The sequence below is a fragment of the Malurus melanocephalus genome, unplaced genomic scaffold (assembly GCF_030028575.1).
Source record: "Malurus melanocephalus ecotype Western Australia unplaced genomic scaffold, MMel_1.1 scaffold_241, whole genome shotgun sequence".
Lineage (NCBI taxonomy): Eukaryota > Metazoa > Chordata > Aves > Passeriformes > Maluridae > Malurus > Malurus melanocephalus.
Window position 1 is genome coordinate 457,827 of NW_026623473.1, and position 19,539 is coordinate 477,365.

The 19,539-nt window shown below is 34.1% G+C and overlaps 1 protein-coding gene across 1 annotated transcript in view; it reads left to right on the forward strand.

The window, feature by feature from the left end:
* Window positions 1–19,539, forward strand: part of TUSC3 (tumor suppressor candidate 3) — a 108,991-nt gene that overhangs the window by 49,075 nt on the left and 40,377 nt on the right. Inside the window, exon 6 of the mRNA XM_057375176.1 lies at window positions 8,607–8,696. Coding sequence (XP_057231159.1) covers window positions 8,607–8,696 — 90 coding nt within the window. The remainder of the gene's footprint in view (window positions 1–8,606; window positions 8,697–19,539) is intronic.

Genomic DNA, 19,539 nt, shown 5'->3' on the forward strand with positions numbered 1-19,539 from the left:
GAGAAAGTAATAAAGAACAAGTTTTCAAATAAACCAGCAGTAAGACTGGATTTCAAGTGAAATGAAGTTTCCTTTTGATCTAGAGAGCGAGGGTCAGAATGTCTTCTTTGTTCCAGGATGTCATTTGGAATATCCTGAGATTTAGCAGAGTTTTGACATTTCTCTCCCAAAGTCTGTCATATTTACTTGCATATATTTTTCTAGGTTACCATTATTTTTCAATGAYAATACTTTTTAAAGGTGCTCTACCACAAGAAAGCTCGCAGTTGATATATGTCAGTCTAACTTTTTTTTTTTTTTTTGGGTTCCAATTTTAGCAATAACCTGTGTAAAACAATAATTATCACACCAAAATAGATACTTCTGTTAAAATCAAATAAGGATATTATAATCAGTGATTACTCCTTTGTTTATCCATGCACTGTATCTTTGGAGACAGAAGTTTATTCTCAATTTCATACCTCAGACTTGCAGATGAAAAGTTAAATGTTTCAATGTTTTGGGCAAGTGTAGTTTTTGTCTTGCAGAGGTTAAWAATGATTTATTAAAATCATAGAATCATTCTTCTACGAGCTACATTCAATAAGTAGTTGGAGACGTAATTAAATTCTCAATTAAATTGAGAAAATTGCCAYATCAATTCTTTCTTAGAATGTTTGCTGTTCTCTAGCAGCAGCTCAACAGTTTGCATCTGAGCATAACTAAATTGCAGTGTAGAAAACCTATAATGACATTCAACTGAACTCTTGAGGACAGGCCCAAATGTAATCAAATAYTTTAAGAAATGTATTAATGTCATTCGGTAATTGTGATCCTGCTGATTGTATTGACAAGCAAACACTAAAATGGCATTAATGCCCTRTATTGTTGCTGATACTATTTCCTGTAAAATTCTGTTTGCTTTAAAAATTAATAGCACTTAAAGGATGTTTTAGAAAATGGTCTTATRTATGAAAGCATATTGTAATTAGTCATGGCATTAAGCCAATGCTTTACTCTTTTAATTGTTGTTGTTCTTCTGACTTCACAATGTAGTAAAAGCTCCATACCCCTTAAAATGATGGTTTAGCAAAGATCATACAGTTACCAGAAGTCCTTTTGGTTTTATTCAGATCTACAAGTTAATTTTRTAACTTCTTTCTGGTGGAATCAGCAGGGACTCCAGATTGCAGGGTCTGGACAGATGACCTCGGTTAATGACTAAAATATGTTATGTTTTATAGAGGAAAATGGGCAGTTGCTAATATAATAATTTTATTAATTATTGAGTAGTTACGATTCTCTTACTGCTTTTTTTTTTTTTCTGCCAGTAAAAATTCAAATTTCTTTTTGATAAAAGCTCATTAAAAGGAGAAATTGATAAAATGGTGTCTAGTTAAGGAGAGAAAGCAATGCCTAGTAAAATGCTTTTTATGAAGGGTGTATATATATATTTAATTCTAAATCATTATATTCTTTTTTACTTGTTGAACTTTCAAACCCAAATTAAACAGAGAAAGACTGGCAACAAGTATAAAAACTACAGGAAACCCACATTTTCAGCAGAAATATTGGTCTATTTTTTTCCTTATTGCTTTTTTTTTTCCCAGATTATAAAGAACTGGGAAAGTACAAAAGTGCTTTTYTAAAAGCTGTAGATTCGGGGTTTAAATGGCTTTTGGGAGATGGTGTACTGCTAAGAAGCTATTATTCATTAAACATATAAAAAATTAYATTTTTTAATTTCAACTGAGACTTTTTCATAGAGGTTATGAGATTGAGTGAAACCTGTTTAATTGCAAATAGAGAACTCACTGGTTTTCTTTTTATTGTCTTTTTTTGGAATTTCTTARTTTGCTTTGAACAGTTTTTATGTTCCCATATGTTAAAAAAAAGTGGATACTTTTTATTTGAATTAAAAATGGATGGTGCTCTCTGTCTGATTGAACAATCTGAACTATCTGTTACAAATAAATTAAAAGAAAATTCTCAGCATAAAGAGACTGTGCTGTTTTCACAGAATATCCCAGAAATGTTATCTGAGCTTTTATTCGAAAACTCCATTGATATAAAAATGTTGTGTCTCACAGACAATACTTCCAGCACWGTTTTAGAAGAATATGAATATAATTTTTTAATAATTCATCTGATAGTTCTGATAGAATTTCAGAAGCAAGACCACAGCTTTCATCTCACACATTGATTCCAATGCCAGTTCACATGCCATCATTGAATTGGTTTTGTCCTCAACATTAGATTGTTCAACAGCAATATTTGTGGTTTCATCCCTCATTGAAGCACTGCRGGCTCTGGTAGTATCTTGTATGCCTTAGGCATTTTAACTTGCAACATTACCCAGAAGATTTTTAGAATGGCAAACCAGGATGACTGAGTCACAGTACATAATATCCCAAAAGATGACTTTTGAAATCACATGCAAMATTTATCCCCCAGATTATCTTGGACTTTTAATTCAAATTCTTCTATTCATCTACGGATATTTTTCCCTCTGACATGCCAACACAAAGATGAAGAAGGACTTCAGTCTTTAGATATTTGTAGAGTCCTATCTTTTATGCTGATAACAAGAAGCAATTCAAACTYTCTTCAGGCCTTTACATTTCTTAAGCACAGAGAAGAAAAGGTCAGACGGTATAAACTAGGCAAGCTTCTAACAGTTTAGATAAGAAATTGCTTCATTTCAGACAACAGTGCTTGTGCTGAGAGTTTCTGTTCTGTTGGCTACAGTGTGTTTTGACAGCATTTTCTTCACCAGGCTGCCATTGTCATTTTCTGTATGTAATTTCAGTGTGATTTTATGTGTATATTTCAGATTTGCCTATATGCTTGTGGAATCAGGGAAGACAAAATCCATGCTGAGATTAGAAGGCAGCTGCCTAGGAGTTAACTCTATTGAGCAAAATATGACAGGTCACTTGAATGAGGAGAAAAAGTGTGTGTTTACTGTTCTTGTAACAGTTCATGGGTATGAGAAATGTGTTCTGTGCTGATGTACTCCCCAGTACTTATGCCACATATACATTCATCATGAGTTATTGGTCCAAATGAGTTTGGAGAGTATTATGGCTGCTAGTGATTTTTTCRTCTCTTTCTGGAAATGAGGATAAAAAAAATGAATGTGCTTTATTCAAAGATACACATAAAAAAATTCAGGTTCCTCTGTGTGACTAGGTAGGCATCTCAAAAGAACATAAATAAATTCTGATTGTTAATTTCCTTATTCTTCTATAGTTAGAGGTTTTAGAGATGCACATGTAAAGATAGAGAAATCCATTCTCTTTACTTCTGTGTTGTATTCTGTTCTTTAATTGTATATCTCTTATTGGAGAGTCTAATAAGTGATGGATTTAGAAATGGAGTACAGATCTTGTAGCATGCAAGCCTTCATTGAGTACAAAAGCAAAGCTAAGGGTAAGAAAGGATTACATTTCTTAAAAGCAATAATTCTGAGTTGATTAGAATTGACATATACAGAGCAATATAGAATTTAAGTGCAGAACTAGCTACCATGTGTCCACTTTTTATTGAAACTGTGCTTGAATTTAACTATATTCATAAATTATTCTAAAATGTATTATTTTTCTTTCATTACAAAGTGTTTTCCATGTTTTTGGGTCTAAACTTGCAAAGAAATCTAATTATTGGTTTTGTATAGCTGCTAATAGGAAGCTTCTCTTCAAAATGCATGCCAAATGACTTTTTAAGTCTCTAGCAGTTTTGTTTAATGAACTAGAAGACAGTGTTAAACAAAACTTATGCCTTTGAGAAAGAGATATATAAAACCCAAATAAATAAATTGAYGAAGTTTGCAAGACTAAGAACCATTGAAAAATTCTGCTGATGCACCTGTGAAGTTGTGTCTTGCTAGCAATTCAGTTCTGCTGGGACTCTTGGTGCTTAATTTATCTTGCATTTGTTCTTAAGAACCTCGTGGTTTACACAAAAATGCACCACAGGTGAGGTGAAAGCAGTTTCCCCCATAGTGAAWCTAAGGATGGAACCCATCAAGGAAGCACCCCATGTAATTTGTTAACAAGGTCCTGCAGCAGATCCATCTACACAGAATGTACTCACTTAATTGCCACTGAAGAAATCCTGTGGGCATTTAGTCCTGGAACTATACAATGTTGTAGCAAATCATTGTTCTTTCTCTCTCTATGCTACACCAGCCAGAAATGTAKATCTACTCTGCTTGCGTTTATCATTTAGATGCAGAATAAGCTCCCTAAATCTGGAAACTCTTAAAGTAGCTTAAACCTTGAAAAACCCTTGAACTCAGGTCCTTGCTAAATCAGGTCGCATGCAGCAGTTATTGCTGTTCTTGGACTATGGCAAGTAGAAGGAAAGAAGCTGAAGGATGGAAGGTGTGTCTGTACTCCTCTCCGTAGAACTGCTGAAGTAGACTCTACTATGGAAAAGTGGCATTGTGCTCAGAGATGGTTCTCTCAGCTTGAATCCTCTCCTTTACTCCAGTTTTCATCCTTTGAACTTGGACAACATCCGAGAAAACTGCAGAAAGGGGTCTTGGCATATGAGAGTAAATAAAAAGTCATTAACAAGTTGATAATTTGTTGGAATTAATTTGGCGAAGTTTCTAACTGGGAAAAATCAATTCACAGTAATGGTTAGTCAACTATGTATTTTGGAAACCTTTGGATCCCAAAGCATGGGATCTATGGAAAGTATGTCATTTGGAATGGTAAGCATTGTGCAACAGCATGAGTGAGGTATTGGAGATGCATGCATCTGTTCTACAAGTAATGGTGTGTATTTTGCAAACAGTAGAAGTCTGTAGTTTTCAATGTTGTTTTTTTTCACACGGATGATTGTAATTGGAGAACATAGAGCACAGCGAAATGAGCTTGAATGTCAAGCACTATCTGTAGCATACTAAATGCTTGCTTAAGGGATGTGATGAAAATGCTCTGGTTTTAGGATATTTAAAATGGATGAAGATTGGAAGAGGGCAAGGGAGAAGCTGGAGAATGCATTTTGGCTGCTGAAAAAGTACTTTTGGAAAATAAGATAAAAAGGAACATGATGGAAGGAAATAATGAGAGATMTAAATTAGATCTAAACCAAATTAGTTTTTTTTGGTCACTACAAGTCTGAACTGAAAGAAAATGAAAGATGCCTWCAGGTTAAATAACCATATTGTGAAGTCCTTGATTTTCTATTATATTTATACTTGACATTTTCTTCTCCCCTCTATTGTGTCTCCTAGATATTTTTTTGTTAGGTGTTATACTGTCTCAGCATCATATATAGAGCAAACATTAAAGATCTTCAGTAGTTTTGGAGAGTTATCCTTTGTAAAATATATTACTATATATAACATGGGGTGGAGTCTTTTTAATCTTTCTAAGATGTCTCCTTTCTGGAAGTAGATTTGCCCCTAGAGAACATAAATTACAAACAATAATTTAAAAAGGAAAAAAATTACTTTCTATAGAAAACATACTTTTAGAGAGCCATGGTTTGTGTACTTTGTCCATCTGTTATCTTTCAGGTAATTTATTGCCTTTTTAAAAATCTTTCACCTCACTTTTGTTAATCATTTTCAATATTTACACTTCTTTTGCATAAGCTTTTACTTGATTCATCACCAATATTGCAGTATAAATTTATTCACTAAAACAATCTGCAAGGTATAGAGGTAACTGTTGCTCTTTTCCCAGTAATGTCACTGTATAYGCTTTTCTTTTTGTTGCATATTATTAATTAAAACACAATCCATTTGCTAGTAATCACTACCAGTATATCTTCATCTGCCATATTATCATACTGTTACATTCCAAATCCTGTTAAAAGCAAAAAAMCCCACATTTTACATTTAAAACTTAGAACCTGTTCTTAGCACAGTTAAAATCTCAACACTACAAGAAAGAGTTATAAWTAAACCATATATGAAAATGTATATTACAAGAGAAGTTTTAAGAAWAACACCACAATTTAATCATTCTGGATGCACTTCCTGGTATTTTTGCCTTTCTCTTATGTCATGGTAACTCTTCCACTGCTTCTCTCTGGATATGGAGATCATTCTTTTGCTTTGGGGTGATGTGGTATTCTGGTGAGTTATCAGCATTCCAGGTTCTTTGCTGGGAGGCGTATGATGCTGCTTCTTTCTTCCTCCTTGATTTAGGTTCCTCTTGGGGCWATTTCATGCTTTGTGCTTCTTCACTGATCTGCAACAAAATTTTACATCAAAATTTAYAGGGTAAATGAAGGTGGTCCTAAATATGTCGGATGCTTATCCTTTGTTTTCTCTGTTAGCCCTAAAACTTTTTTCGACAAGCTCACATTCTGGGTTTCTTTATTCGCTCCCATGTCTGAGTTTCTGTATTCACTGCTGGTRCAATATTTATAGGCTTGGGATCTCTGGTGTAATCCTGTGCATCCTTTCTTGTCATTCCATATTGATACATTGTAGCCTATGCTTACACTTTGGCTGTCTCTACTGTCATCTCATGCCTGTACTGCATYAATATGTTGGTCATACCTATTTCATCCTAAACAGAATAGGGGGGAAAAAATTAGTATGCCATGCATAGATAAGCAAACGTACTGTAAACTAGAGATAGTCACCTGGTCTTTGGAAAATCTGCATTTGAGCTGAACAGGTAAAAAACCCCCAACAACAAGAAAAAAAAAAACCAAAAACAAAAACAAAAAACAAACAAAAAAAAAAAAAAACCAAAAAACAAAAACCCCACCCAAACCCCAGGCGAAAACAAAACCCAGAGTGAAGAGAGATTTGAATAAAGCCTGACAAGTTTCAGTAGTAAGGCCTTGCAAGAATTTTTAATATTTTTAGAGGTGGCAATGCTACATTTACAGGGATACAGATCTACACTAGTTTACATATACTTCACAAACCTGTTACTAAACATTCTTTAAAGGCTTTTAGTAAACCCTGGTACACTATGGTGTGAATTCTTACATTCGTGATCCATCTGCCTATATCTCTGACTTGACTATGCTATTTGGAATATTGATGTAGAAAGAARCATGTATGTAACTGTACTTAAATTGTAGATTTTGTAAGGATTATCTATACTGATAAGGCAAAAGAAATTAAGATGATACAAGTTTCCTATTTCTGTCTTTTGGTAAGCAAAAGATACTATATTTTCCTCTTTAAAATAACCTTAATGACTTGGAATGACTGTGATGTTAGTCATGTGTATGCTATAGTATGATCTTYTAGAGTTAAGGTCTGTTTTTGCAGTTGACATGCATCCCTAACCTAACTTCACGCCTTTTTTCCATAGGCAATTTCCAATKTTTCCAACAATTCTGCCATGCCATTTGGCATACCTAAAATGAATCACAGTCATACAGGACACACAATTAGAAATTCATAAAATAGGACTGATTTTTTWAAATAATTTTTTCTATTACTTTCATAATATATAATTTCAGACACCTAAAAGCAAAAAGGTAAGCTAAGTATTTTTAGAGGCAGAAATATTTTTGTGGAAGGTTGTATAAGTCATGAATACTRGTTTCCAGAACATTTGCAAGGAATGCCTTCTGCTGCTGCAGGTGCTTGTCATGTAGATGTGTAAATGTGACATATAAAATCAGGATTATTTCAAGTGAGATTTGGAAAGTCTGTCTTGAGCTAASTCATTTTCAGAATAGCAGAAGTCATTCAGAATTTTATGAAAGTATCTGAAGATACTATTGTCTTGGATTGATTTTGTGCCAATCCTGTATTCCTATTTTGTGTCAGCTTGTATGCCTAAAAGCTGTCTGTGCCTTCAAATCCAACCTGGAAGAAGGGGCAGGGGCGGAGCGGGCAGTTTAAAAGCGGGGCTGCCACGCAGCCCGGGGCTTTTTGGAACTCAGTATCAGCGCTGCAGGAGTCCTTGCTCACTGTGTGCAGCAGAGTTACATTGTTGCTGTTTMGCTAGCTYGGGTTTGTTAGCTTGGGCAAACAGCTYTCCTTGGACYACCACCCTTTCTCCGACTGGTGTGATTTTGCTTCTGGAGCAATTTGGTGGCTGGCGGGCACAAGCTGTGCTGCTTCGTCTCGTCCYAGACTCCGGAAGAAGCCAAGCCGGCGACAGAAAGACACACTGAGCCCTCTGTTTCATCCACAGTGATGAAAGGAATAAAATCAGGTTTTTCCACTGTTGCCAGAGCGGTCACGTGGACTTCTTTTTCTTTTGTTTCTTTTTTTCCCAGGGATGGGAGCCGCCATATTTCTCCATGCCACTGGCCAAGCAGCCGTGGGGCAGGGGACAGTGGGCATTCCTAGACTTTTAAATATATAACAGTTACTTTTTCTCTGTGTCCTGTGGGCACTGTGTTTTGTTAATAAACTACTTTTTTTTCTCTTCACTTTTGCCCGAACATCTGTTTCATATTGGTGAAAAAAAAAATTATCAGATTTTTTTACTTCAGAGGAAACATTTACTCTGTRACATTTTTCTCTGAAAATGTTGTCTCAAACCTAGACAACTATCAAATAGACATAGATACTGTGTGTGGTTGGTGAAAAAAGTTACATATCTGAAGCAAGGATARTCAGCAGAATGGTTTTCTGTTCAGTCCCTCACAGTAAATTAATTAATACAATGTTTTTCTATTTCTTCTAGTGTGTTGTATTTGCTATGACATCTGGTCAGATGTGGAATCACATCCGTGGACCACCGTATGCACATAAAAATCCTCAGAATGGACAAGTGGTGAGTTGAGTATTTTAATTTTATTTTGAGARGAAACGACTTATAGACAGTCATTTGCTACAATGAGCCTACACTTGCAAGTAATTGCAGTTCCATAGGTCTGTATGACAGTCAGTCTTAAATCCAGTTGCAAGCAGAGTCTGTTTTGGAATTTCAGATCTTTAGAAGGTGCCACCATCTCTGATTTGAGCGATGAAACGGGTGGTTGTTTTGTTCAAATTTCTCTAYGTGGTTCCCAGCTGTAGTGAATGTGTTACAAGTTGTTCTGTACCACACAACTCCCGCTGCCCAAAGATAAACGTAGATATTGTGTCTTTTTGTAGGATGTGCTTCCTCACAGAGCGGAAAACAAATTTGTTTTGTTTCTTCCTTTTAGGTTACACAAACCTTTAAGGTTTGTAACTCTGACCTTCTTCTCCCAACCATTTTAGTTAGAAAAGGGGATGCCAAGTATTTTCATGTGCTTCATAAAATTTTCCATCATGTCCGTAACCCTTCCACTAAACTTTGCAGAATGCTTTTTCCTTTATGTCTGTACTCATTCAATTTAAACTCTTTATCAGCTTTACTAAGTAGTTACCATTGACTGTTTTATAACTAAATGACTGTTAYAGCCTTTTACTGCTGTCTTTAAAGGATTAGCTTATTTGCTTCTTCCTGCTCACAAATTAGCAAATATTCATCAGATCTCAGAAGAATAAACTCTCTTTAGCTACAAGGAAAGTAAAAATTACCTTGCCTAGCTCATATCACTCCTTGTTATTTACCACTTTTAAAGCAATTTCTTGAGATGGAATCTRCAACATTTGGAATGAACTTATTGATGAGGGAGCTTCTTTTTTTTGTAACTCATGGCCTGTTGAGCTATTTTCAGCTTTGGCCATCATTAGTTAAAAGACACTGTGTTATACCAATGCATGCCAATAATTATTTTATGCTCTCTTTTTGTCATATGTTAATTGGAGTAGCAAAAAGTGATGGTTTGAATTTGATTACTGCTCTGTGTTTTATCAGAAATGAAGCAGAATAGTGATGTCATAATATGACAGAATTTCTTCTGTGAACTTTGTTATTCAGAAGTAATATTGATGGTACGATAAATGATTTTGATAAAACCCTGTTCATRAAAATTTGGAATTTTCATTACTGCCTTGCAGTATTAAATTTATGACACTTTCCTRTGGGGTGACAGAAAGAMGAAATACTGCAYAGGAAAAGCACTGTTTGTGATGAAGTAGTTTTTACCTTATCTAATTTTAAGCACATTGYTTGTCTTAAATCTATGTTTTGSGAGTATATCCTACATTTAATAATTYTGAAATATTCCTGAATTTGTGTTGCTTTGTSTACATTTTCATAGTATGAACTCATRTCCTGTGTGTCTGAAGTGCTACTACTTTGGAAATCTTAGCACACACAACTAAGTAATGGGAATAATGGTAAAGATGGTTTTAAGATCTAATCTGTTGTATTGGTCAACATACATTCTTGTCTGGCTTTGATGCATTATATGACTCCAGGTGAGTTATTTTTGCCTCTGATTCACCTGTCTCTCCTTGTTTATATGTGTCAGTTCTCGGCTTCTTTGGAGCTTTATCTGTGTCAGTACGCAAGGCCAAATTCTAAGAATTAAAAGAAGAATAAATGCAGGATTACCAAGATTCTGCTTTAATTAAGATACCACTGACCAGTATAGTTGTTATTTAAAGCTCTATCTTTAGACGTGTTAGAAGCTTAATAAGTATTCTGTAAACGTTTACCTGTTTTATATTGTGGCTTGGTTTTTTTGGGTTTTTTTTGGTTTTTTGTTTTTTTGGTTTTTTGGTTTTTTTTTCAAATAACACTTGATCATTTTCCTGTTTCATTTTTCTAGCACTTCTCTGTGTTTCTGTGAATTTGAAGTAATAAATGGGCTTATCTAACCTTCTGTGAGAWTTATTCAACCATGATAATTCACTGTAACACTTTGTGCATTAAGTCAGCAGCTGCTGTCTTTACATCTGGATGAAATTTAACTCATCACTTTCTTTCCAATGTCTAGCATTCAGCGCCAATTCCAAATTTGCATGCCAATTTTTYACAAGGATTACTTGTATGTAATACTCTGAAACTTTGTTGACAGTCTTACCATGGAAATTTCTGGTTTTAAGAGGAAACATGGAATAACTCACCAAGCTTAATAATTTTACTACTAGGTTCAAAATTCTGGATTCTTAATTTTTCTTATTTCACAGAAGTTAGTGGTTCAATTCTATCCTAGCCTGATATGSCAGCAGACTTTGAAAGTGGTAATACTCTGTCTTTATAAACTGCTCTTTGCCTCAAACATCTCCTTTTATACTCTTTGTTCTTGCTGTAATTTTAGATGATACTTAATTTGTTCTTAAATTCCTGGGGATTTTTCAAAAGGTGAAAAGACATCTGTTTCCTTTGCTTAGACAACACTACTTACTCTTGCCAGTATCTTATCAGCACAAGTAATATCACCAGTTCTTAAAACTTTTGTCTTTTGCATTGTGTTTATGATTATGCAAACTACTTTAACTGCATGATTGCACTCTTTGAAGCTTTTAAACTGTATTTTTTATGTTTCTTTGTGATCTGTTATATGAAGTTGATGTCCTCTCTTACTGCAGTTCATTCCTTTCTTCCCCACTGCCATTAACTAATTTCAGGTTTTGGGTCCACATGGAAGAGCATCAATTTTTATATAGATAGCTGAAGCACATAGTAAAATMATTTGCTTTTTCAGTTGAGATTTAAGTTTATGAATCTGGTGCTAGTCTTCTGTCTTGACACATACTTTATTTCTGTTTTATTTCTGGTGTTCCCAATCTTTTGCCAAATAATTTTGTTAGGATTGGGCCCTTATTAATGGTGTTACACTAAAGTCTGTACCTGTTTTACTGGGACTGAGTGACAACTAAACATCCTGTTGGTGTCYGTGTATAAAGTCTTGTGAGAGTTCTGATTTTTATTCAAAGCTTGATCTGTATGGAACTGGTGATGAGAGTAGTAGAACTGGAGAAAGCAATTACATGGGTTTGAGCCTTCTGTAGAGGTAGTTCTGCTGCTATTTAATTGACCTAATAGCAAAGAATTCTCACTAGATTTTCATCAGCTTTTAAACAAATATCAGCAATAGCTAAGAGAGCATTTATAGATATCTGTCCATGGGTTAGCAGCCTTTTTTTAGTACTATTTTGCATTCAAATTCTATGATTTCTATTGTACAATATGCTCAAGACTGCATCTTTAAAATAATTGGAAGTTTGCTGTAAATGAGAACAGGGAAAAGGACAAGCTTGGTTTAAAATGCAGAATTAACATGGTTTCCAAAGGAAAGTTATATCCTKAGAAAGCAGTTTGTATTTTAACAGATAGAACACCTTGTAATATATTAAATATAATATTTGTTCAACTGCAGAGCTTATTCATCCTGGTTTTTTTCCCTTGCCATTCAGTTTTTTTTATAACCACTGATCTTTATTCACTTTTCTTGCTGACACAGATATGTAGTAATCTGTATGTTTCTGAAGTTACATGAAAAATATATTTGACTGTTGGTATCACTTTTTCATTTGTCAATGCAAAATTAAGGTACTCTGCAAAATTTATGCTAAGCATATTGGRATTCTTAATTAGTGTTAGTCCTCTGCTGTTAAGTAGGATGAAATGTCACTTACCAAGGTAAATTATTCTGTGGTTTCTGATATGAATTTTTTCATATGAATCTACTTAAAATATATGGAATTGTTGCTTGAAACAGTTTTAAAGAACAACTTGCCCTTTCAAGCTCAATAAGTCACAGTAAATTCACTGTCCTTTAGCCTTCAGTGTAACTGGAAAYATGTTTGAAGTACAGTTTCCAAGGCTGTCTTTGTAATGTCTGACTTTCCTGAAAGTAGCCATATGGATGGTAGTGGTTTCAATACATGCATAAATCATTTTACTGTGTAAGATACTATTATGTTTATCTTGCTTTTGCATTTAAAAAAAGTTCGTACAGGTTATGATTAGTACCTAACATAAGGTGTCCAGATTGGCCTGACTTTCACCAAGCAATATTTTGKTGCATCTGTTGCCACTAATCATAGCCAACATATTGTTGAAAATACATCTTAATATTTTATTGGAATAGCCAATTTTTTTTAATGGCAAGCTGGATAGAAATGAATAGTGCATTACTTATGAGTGTGTTTAATGAAATAGCTTTCCTGTGGTTATCAAAGCAGTGAGTCTATTCAGAAGCCACAAGTGGTAAAGGGTTTCTCAAACCTTTAAATTAAATTTCTGTCATGATTTAGTCAAAAAAGTTAGCAATTGGCAGTGTAAGGTGTAGAACTAGTATAAAACAACCTTAATTCTGTTAACAGATCGGCACATTAACAACTGGGCATCATATCTAAACTACTGTTSGGAATATTATTAGTCTGTGTGAAACATCTGTCCTAATTTTTGAGACTGCAAAGGTGATTGTACCTGGCATTCTGTATAAACTGTGTATCTACCTTGATATTAGAAAAGGGAAATCTTATACAATATTTTGTACTCTTTTTTTATTATGGGAAGAAAAAGTGGTGGGAAGATGGTCAGGACAGAAGGGTTACTGAGATGAGGAATTGGAACCTCTATGTTCTTAGTTGATTCTGGACACATATATGCTGTAAAAGTTCACATGGTACCATTCTATTTCCAGTGCTGTTCTTTTGTCTGAGTAACATGTTCTCATGAAGTAAAACTAGATTTCAGACAAGTAATCATGCAGCAAGTAGTGTATCATGATAAAATTCAATAAAATAAAATAAAAATCAAAAAAGTCTGCCAGATTTGAATTGCTTCTTGTAACTACAAAAATCCAATTTTAGTTGACTGAACTTTCACTTTCAACTAGTAAACACCCCTTGTCCCCACTCCTTGCCTTCCTTTTTTTTGCTAAGTGTAAATGGGCTCATAGAAGCCATTTCCTTTCATTTGAAAGAACTGTTTTCTGCAGAACAGCTCTTATGTCAGAAGTCAGGATGGCCACAAATACATGAATTTTTGAGGTACCTGAAGACAGAATTATAATGCAATGCCATAAAATGTACTTGAAGGCAGAAAACCAGAATGACACATGAGAAGAACTGGTAAATGTTTTTCTATTACTAATAGAATAAAGCCATTTTCATAAAGCCAGCTTTAATGCCAGTCAGGAATCTATTTTTTTCTGTCTTCCTGGACTTTACTGGTTGTCTAGATGTATATGGTAAGAGCCTTATTTATTAAAATAATTTTGACTGGAAGGTAACTTGGAAGATTGTCTAGTGCAGCTGCTTGCTCAAAAATGGTTGGGTTGCTCAGGGCTTTGTCGAAGAGAATTTTGAATGTCTTCGTGCTTAGAGGTACCCCAACCTGTTCCAGTGTTTGATTATCCACARAATTCCTTTAATTTTACCTTTCAATTTATTTTTATTTTTTGTTTTTAATTTCCCTCGGGAACAGTCAAGGTAAATTTTATCCTTCTCTTCAGTAAAGCTGATTTAGCTGAGTTCTTCATTAGAATTTAACATTGGCTTTAATATAATCTGGATTTAGCCCAGTGGTGCAGCTTTTCAGAGCTTCTGACAGCATACTTTTTGTGTGACACTAGCATTACTATGATATCACTACCAAATCCACACTGGAAGTAACAAAATATTACACCTGGAATAGTTGGAGATTTTTCTCTGTATAGATTCTGCTCTGTCATAGAGCCTTGCAGATGTTCTTCTTGTATTACACAACTGTTTTCTTCTAAAATCCTATAACTTTGAGACTGGGAGAGGAAGAGGAGAGGAAAGGACCATATTTTCCTTATTGTGTAACAACATCTTTCACTATTTTTGATGGATTCTTTTGTGCATTTTCTCTATTCTCTGTAGAAACATAGTCTATAGTACAAAGGTGCAGATSTTCCTTTTGCTGAAGTAAAATTTCAAAATTTCAGCAGTTGGGAATTGTCTTACGAGCTACCAAGAGAGTATCAAAATATTTTCTGTCCTGTAGAGCTTTCTAGAACTGGTGAATTCTTGCCTTTCCATATAGTTTTGCTAGTAAGCTCTAATGCTGTCATTTCAATGTAACAGATTAACTTCTCTTGTGCCTGTGAACTGTGTCAAGAGAAGAAACATGCATTTGAGTGTGTTAATGTAAATGAAGCAGCATTCTTCAGATAGTCCTTCATGGACTACTTCACCCATAATCTCCAGTCCAGAGAGGTACTTTTTTATTGTCTTAACTCTTTTTTCATGGCTTTTTTTTTTAATTGAACATAAGGAGCATTTTTTTGTTGTTGTTGTTTTGTTTTTTGGTTTTTGTTGGTTTTTTTTTCCTGCAAGGCAGTAGTTATTTGCCGCTGGTATTTTATTAACTATAAATGCTTTTTGTATGATTTCATGGAAACAAAAATTATTCTGACATTTTTTTGTCTAGCTCTGGTGCCAACATTAATTCCTTTCTTTGGCTAAACTTTCGTATTAACTGACTGCTGAAGGAAGATACAGTAGAAGATACATTATTTTCTTTGGCACAGTAAATAAGGACTAAATTAAAAGGTAAATTAAAAGGATTTACAGTAGATGTAGTCTGTTCTTCTGAGCCTTCAAAGGCAAGTAGGGTGGTACTATATACCTCACCTATTAGATATAAAATATTCTTGAGTTCTTGGATATCTTGGATATCAGATTATCTGGTTTATTTGTTTTTCTGTTCTTTGAGTCATTCATAAGACTTTTCAGTTTTTTTTTTATTTATAGATGTTGTCTATACAGAAATCTAATACAGAAATCTTGTAGATATAGTCAGAAATAGACACACATACTTGCTTTCATGATTTTCCTTACATAATCTTTTGAAGYATTATAAACATTCTCAAGGTTAACGATGCTGCAACTACTGTTATTTGTTCCATTCAGTTTGAGACTTAAAAGTGTCCTGTTCTTGCTAGTTTCCTTTTTTTTTTTACCCACTGCTTAGCAGCAAAATTGCTTCAAGATTAACAGAATCTGAACCCTGGTAGCTGAGGAATCAGTTATGACTTCAGCTGCTGTGCTCAGATAGGCAAAAATCTATTCCTATACTCAAATTAAAATAGAATAAGCTGGTACTTGGCAGGGTTCTACATATGAACAGAATGTGAAAGTAGGTGGTCTGGTAAAGGCAAGGGTTGACTGCTAGGTTAAATTGTTTTTGTTGTTGGTTGGTTGGGTTGGAGCAGAGGAGGGGTTTGTGTTTGTGACTTTTATAACAGTAGACCTATTCAAAGCAACTGTGAAAATCAGCTTGAAGGAGGAATATTTTTGTATTCATTTTTCTTTTGGCACAGTAATGCTTCAATAGCAGAAATCAAATTTTGTGTAGCTTTARAACAAACAATGAGAAACTTGCAGTAAATTGAAGACCTGTTTCCTGACTTTTTTGCATTTCTCAGATTATTTCTTTATCTAATGTTCATTGCTTGGTGTCGTGCTTCTGTTTATTGTAATGATTATAATTATAAAAGAATCTGAATATATATATATATATATATATACACATATATATGTACTTTTGTCTTCTCAATAGTCATTGTAAAATATTTTGGAAATCTAGAAACTATTTTGCAGATTCTATAAACCTTGTGTTTTCAGAAATGCCATACAATATGTGTTAGTAATATTAAAGCTTCCTGCTCTTCTGTTACGTCCAAAGGATGAGTTCAAGCTAAACTATTGGGATTCTGTTTTAAACCATTGAGTGAAAAGTTTGATTTATATTAGTTCCAATTAGATCTTGCTCAAGAATAGTTTACATGGCTGTTACATTATAAATGCTCATATTTAGAAGCAATTGTCTGTTTATGTAAWTGACTAGCAGTGTTTCTCCACAAAGTCACTGAAAATGTTATTAAGGGAATTTCTGTTTTCAAACTGCTTTGCCCTTATTTTTGGATCATGAGGAGGACATAATTTAACTTCCACGCTGATTTCTATTCAGCATTCAGAGTTTTTAAATGCCTATATTGTTGAGAGGCAAGTTCACAAAAGGAGTGGGCTTTACACAAGGTTTAGAACAAGGAATTATTTTTGTTTTTCACTAGTCTTTAGGCATGCACATGTGTGTCTGTCACTTAAAAAGACTTTGCACAATTGTAGCCCATCTTAGGAGAGTTTGCTTGTGCATAATACAGTTGTGATTGATCTGCTCTTCAAAGGTTTTAAAGACAACTTGTGTCAAGCTAGTATTATGCGCAGAAGTGGGTTGAGGAGCAGATTCCATGTGCATCAACTACTYGTAATACTCAGTACTCACAGAAGCAAACTTTGATATTTATTTGAAATAGACTGTAGTTCTGTATATGTTTGTACTGAAGAAAGGAGGCATTTTTCACTGTTCCCTGTAAAATSTATTATTAATATTTATAGCAAAGCTGTTACAAGCTGTGGCACTTTAACTTCAGGTACAGTGCAAATTAAAGAATTCTTTATGGGCAGTCTTGCAATTCTGCTTTTGAGTGGTAAAGAAAAGCATGAAATAATCTCCTTTGTGTTCACAGGTCCCAGGGTCACTTAGTATAGCAAAATGCTCTACATGAAATAAAAATAGCACTACCATTTCAAAGAAAGTTATCTGCATTTACCGGTCTCCCATACTTCTAATATAGGTCAATGGAATGAACAATTTGGTTCATGATTTTTTTTTTAATAGTCAGTGTTCTAAAAAGTATTTCAAACAAAAAAAAGAGTGTATTCCATATTAACCAGAGTAATCCCTGTTAGGTATATAAAAGCAGGAAATGTTTCATAGTTTTCTGCATGTTTGAATACAGAGTCATTGAAAAAACAATTTTCAGAGTAGTTCTGTTACTGATCTTATATTTATTTATAGAAGAGAACACTTCAATCAGTGSTATGATGACTTAAATACTATCTGGTCTTGTCCACTACTGTCATTTAAGATATTCTTAATGCTGGAAATGAGGAAATTACCAAAAGGAGAGGGGGGAGGGGAAATAGCTTATTTGAAGTATAATTCCCCTGCTGATGTTAAGACCAGTACAACATGGTGGTACCCACAGCCTTTTTGTATGGCCCTGTAAAGAACTGAATGTGAATTTAGCTAGAAGCATTCTACAGTAAATGGCAATAATGCAAGCATTGGATCAGCTGCACAGTTTAWTAATGGATTTTAAGAATTGATTTAAGATCAAAATTGAATAAAAATTATGCTATTAGTCATTTTAAATATCAATAATCAGTCGCTTACATTATTATTAATTAGCTCTGGAAAACACAGAGCCACCAGGCTGTGTTGTGAATGTAAATGCCACTTCAGGTATTTCTCTCACAGACCTGTGRTGTTTCTCTGTATTGCTCTTATTTTTTAAAACCCACTAGATCAAATCCAGGTCTACAAATATTTTGCAAAACTTGAGTAACTATAAAAATAAAGACAGTACAATGACTTTACTTGTATTTCTTCTGTCTTTTTCTCCTGTTTAATTACCTAATTCCCTAACTCTGCTAAAATATTGGAAAGCTTCATTTAGTGAAGAACAAACAACTGAAATCYCTCCAAACAAGCTTCTTTAGAGCTGAAGAAAATATTTTAGAAGCAGCACATTCAAACCACTCTTACTCAGGGCATAATTTTCTGTATAAATGAGAAAACATCTATGTTCTAGAATATGCTCTGAATATGCTCTCKTCTGAAAAAAGGGCAAAATGCATTCTGAAAATAAACAGTCGAATTGAAATAGTAAACACAGAACAGCAATTTGAAAAAGAAAAGGATAACTGGGAAAAAAACCCAAAAAACAACAAAACAAAAAGTAGAAATAACTTCTAGCAGAATCCTGGATTTTGTTGATGTAGATGACAAGTACACGTCTGCTGATTTATTTAATGAGCCTGTGTTAAGTTAGGTTAGTAACTTAAATACCAAGCTAACAAGTTCATCCATATGCACAATATTTGTTTGACTTGTTTTCCTTCTCTTTCCCCCTTTTTTTTTTTATTCAGTCATCTACACCATTTTTATACCTCCTATCTCAAAATGGCCTTTAATGCCTAATTCATGGAGCATGGGTGTGCAGTAGCAGGAGGGCCCTTATGCATTGCCCAATCGTGGGTAAATGTATTGCAGCAAAATCTCTGACTTAAGATTTTTCTTCCAGACTCATTTTGCAGTGTTGCCTTACCACCTTCTGTATTAAAATTAAGTTTTTAATTATTGGGTGGCTTGTGCATGCAACTCTTTGTATCTTGATTTTGACTTATTTGATCATAGTAATGAATCACATTCAGCCAATACTTGTATAATAGATACTTTTTTCCTGCCTGGGTTCTTTTCATACAATGAGAATATAATTTGTGGAAATCCTTCTGGCTTTTGAAGCATATGACTTTCAGTTCTTTCTGTGGAAAGTAGTGGTGTTTTTTTCCTCAGTTCCTATCTAGCCTCAGCTGAAYTCATTAGTACAGATTTTGGCACCCAAGTCATCAACTCGAAACTTCATAAATTAGTCCCAAGATATAGACTTCCTTTATGTATTTTTAAACAGCCTGTTCTGTCTCACATTGAGCCAGTTATTCAAACTGTTTATACAATTTGTTCCAATCCCATTTTTTTCCACCTTTAAATATAACAGAAGGAAATGCCAAAGTCCAGATAAATAGTAGCATGGGGTTTTTTTTTTGGTAGGTTTTTTTTTTGTTTTGTTTTGTTTTTTTGGGTTTTTTTTTTGTTTTTTGTCAGGAATATTAATTACTTTAAGAAAGAGAGTATGCCTAGTGGATCTATAACCTATCTTTCTGGATTAAGTGTGCTGTTTTTCATCTCATTC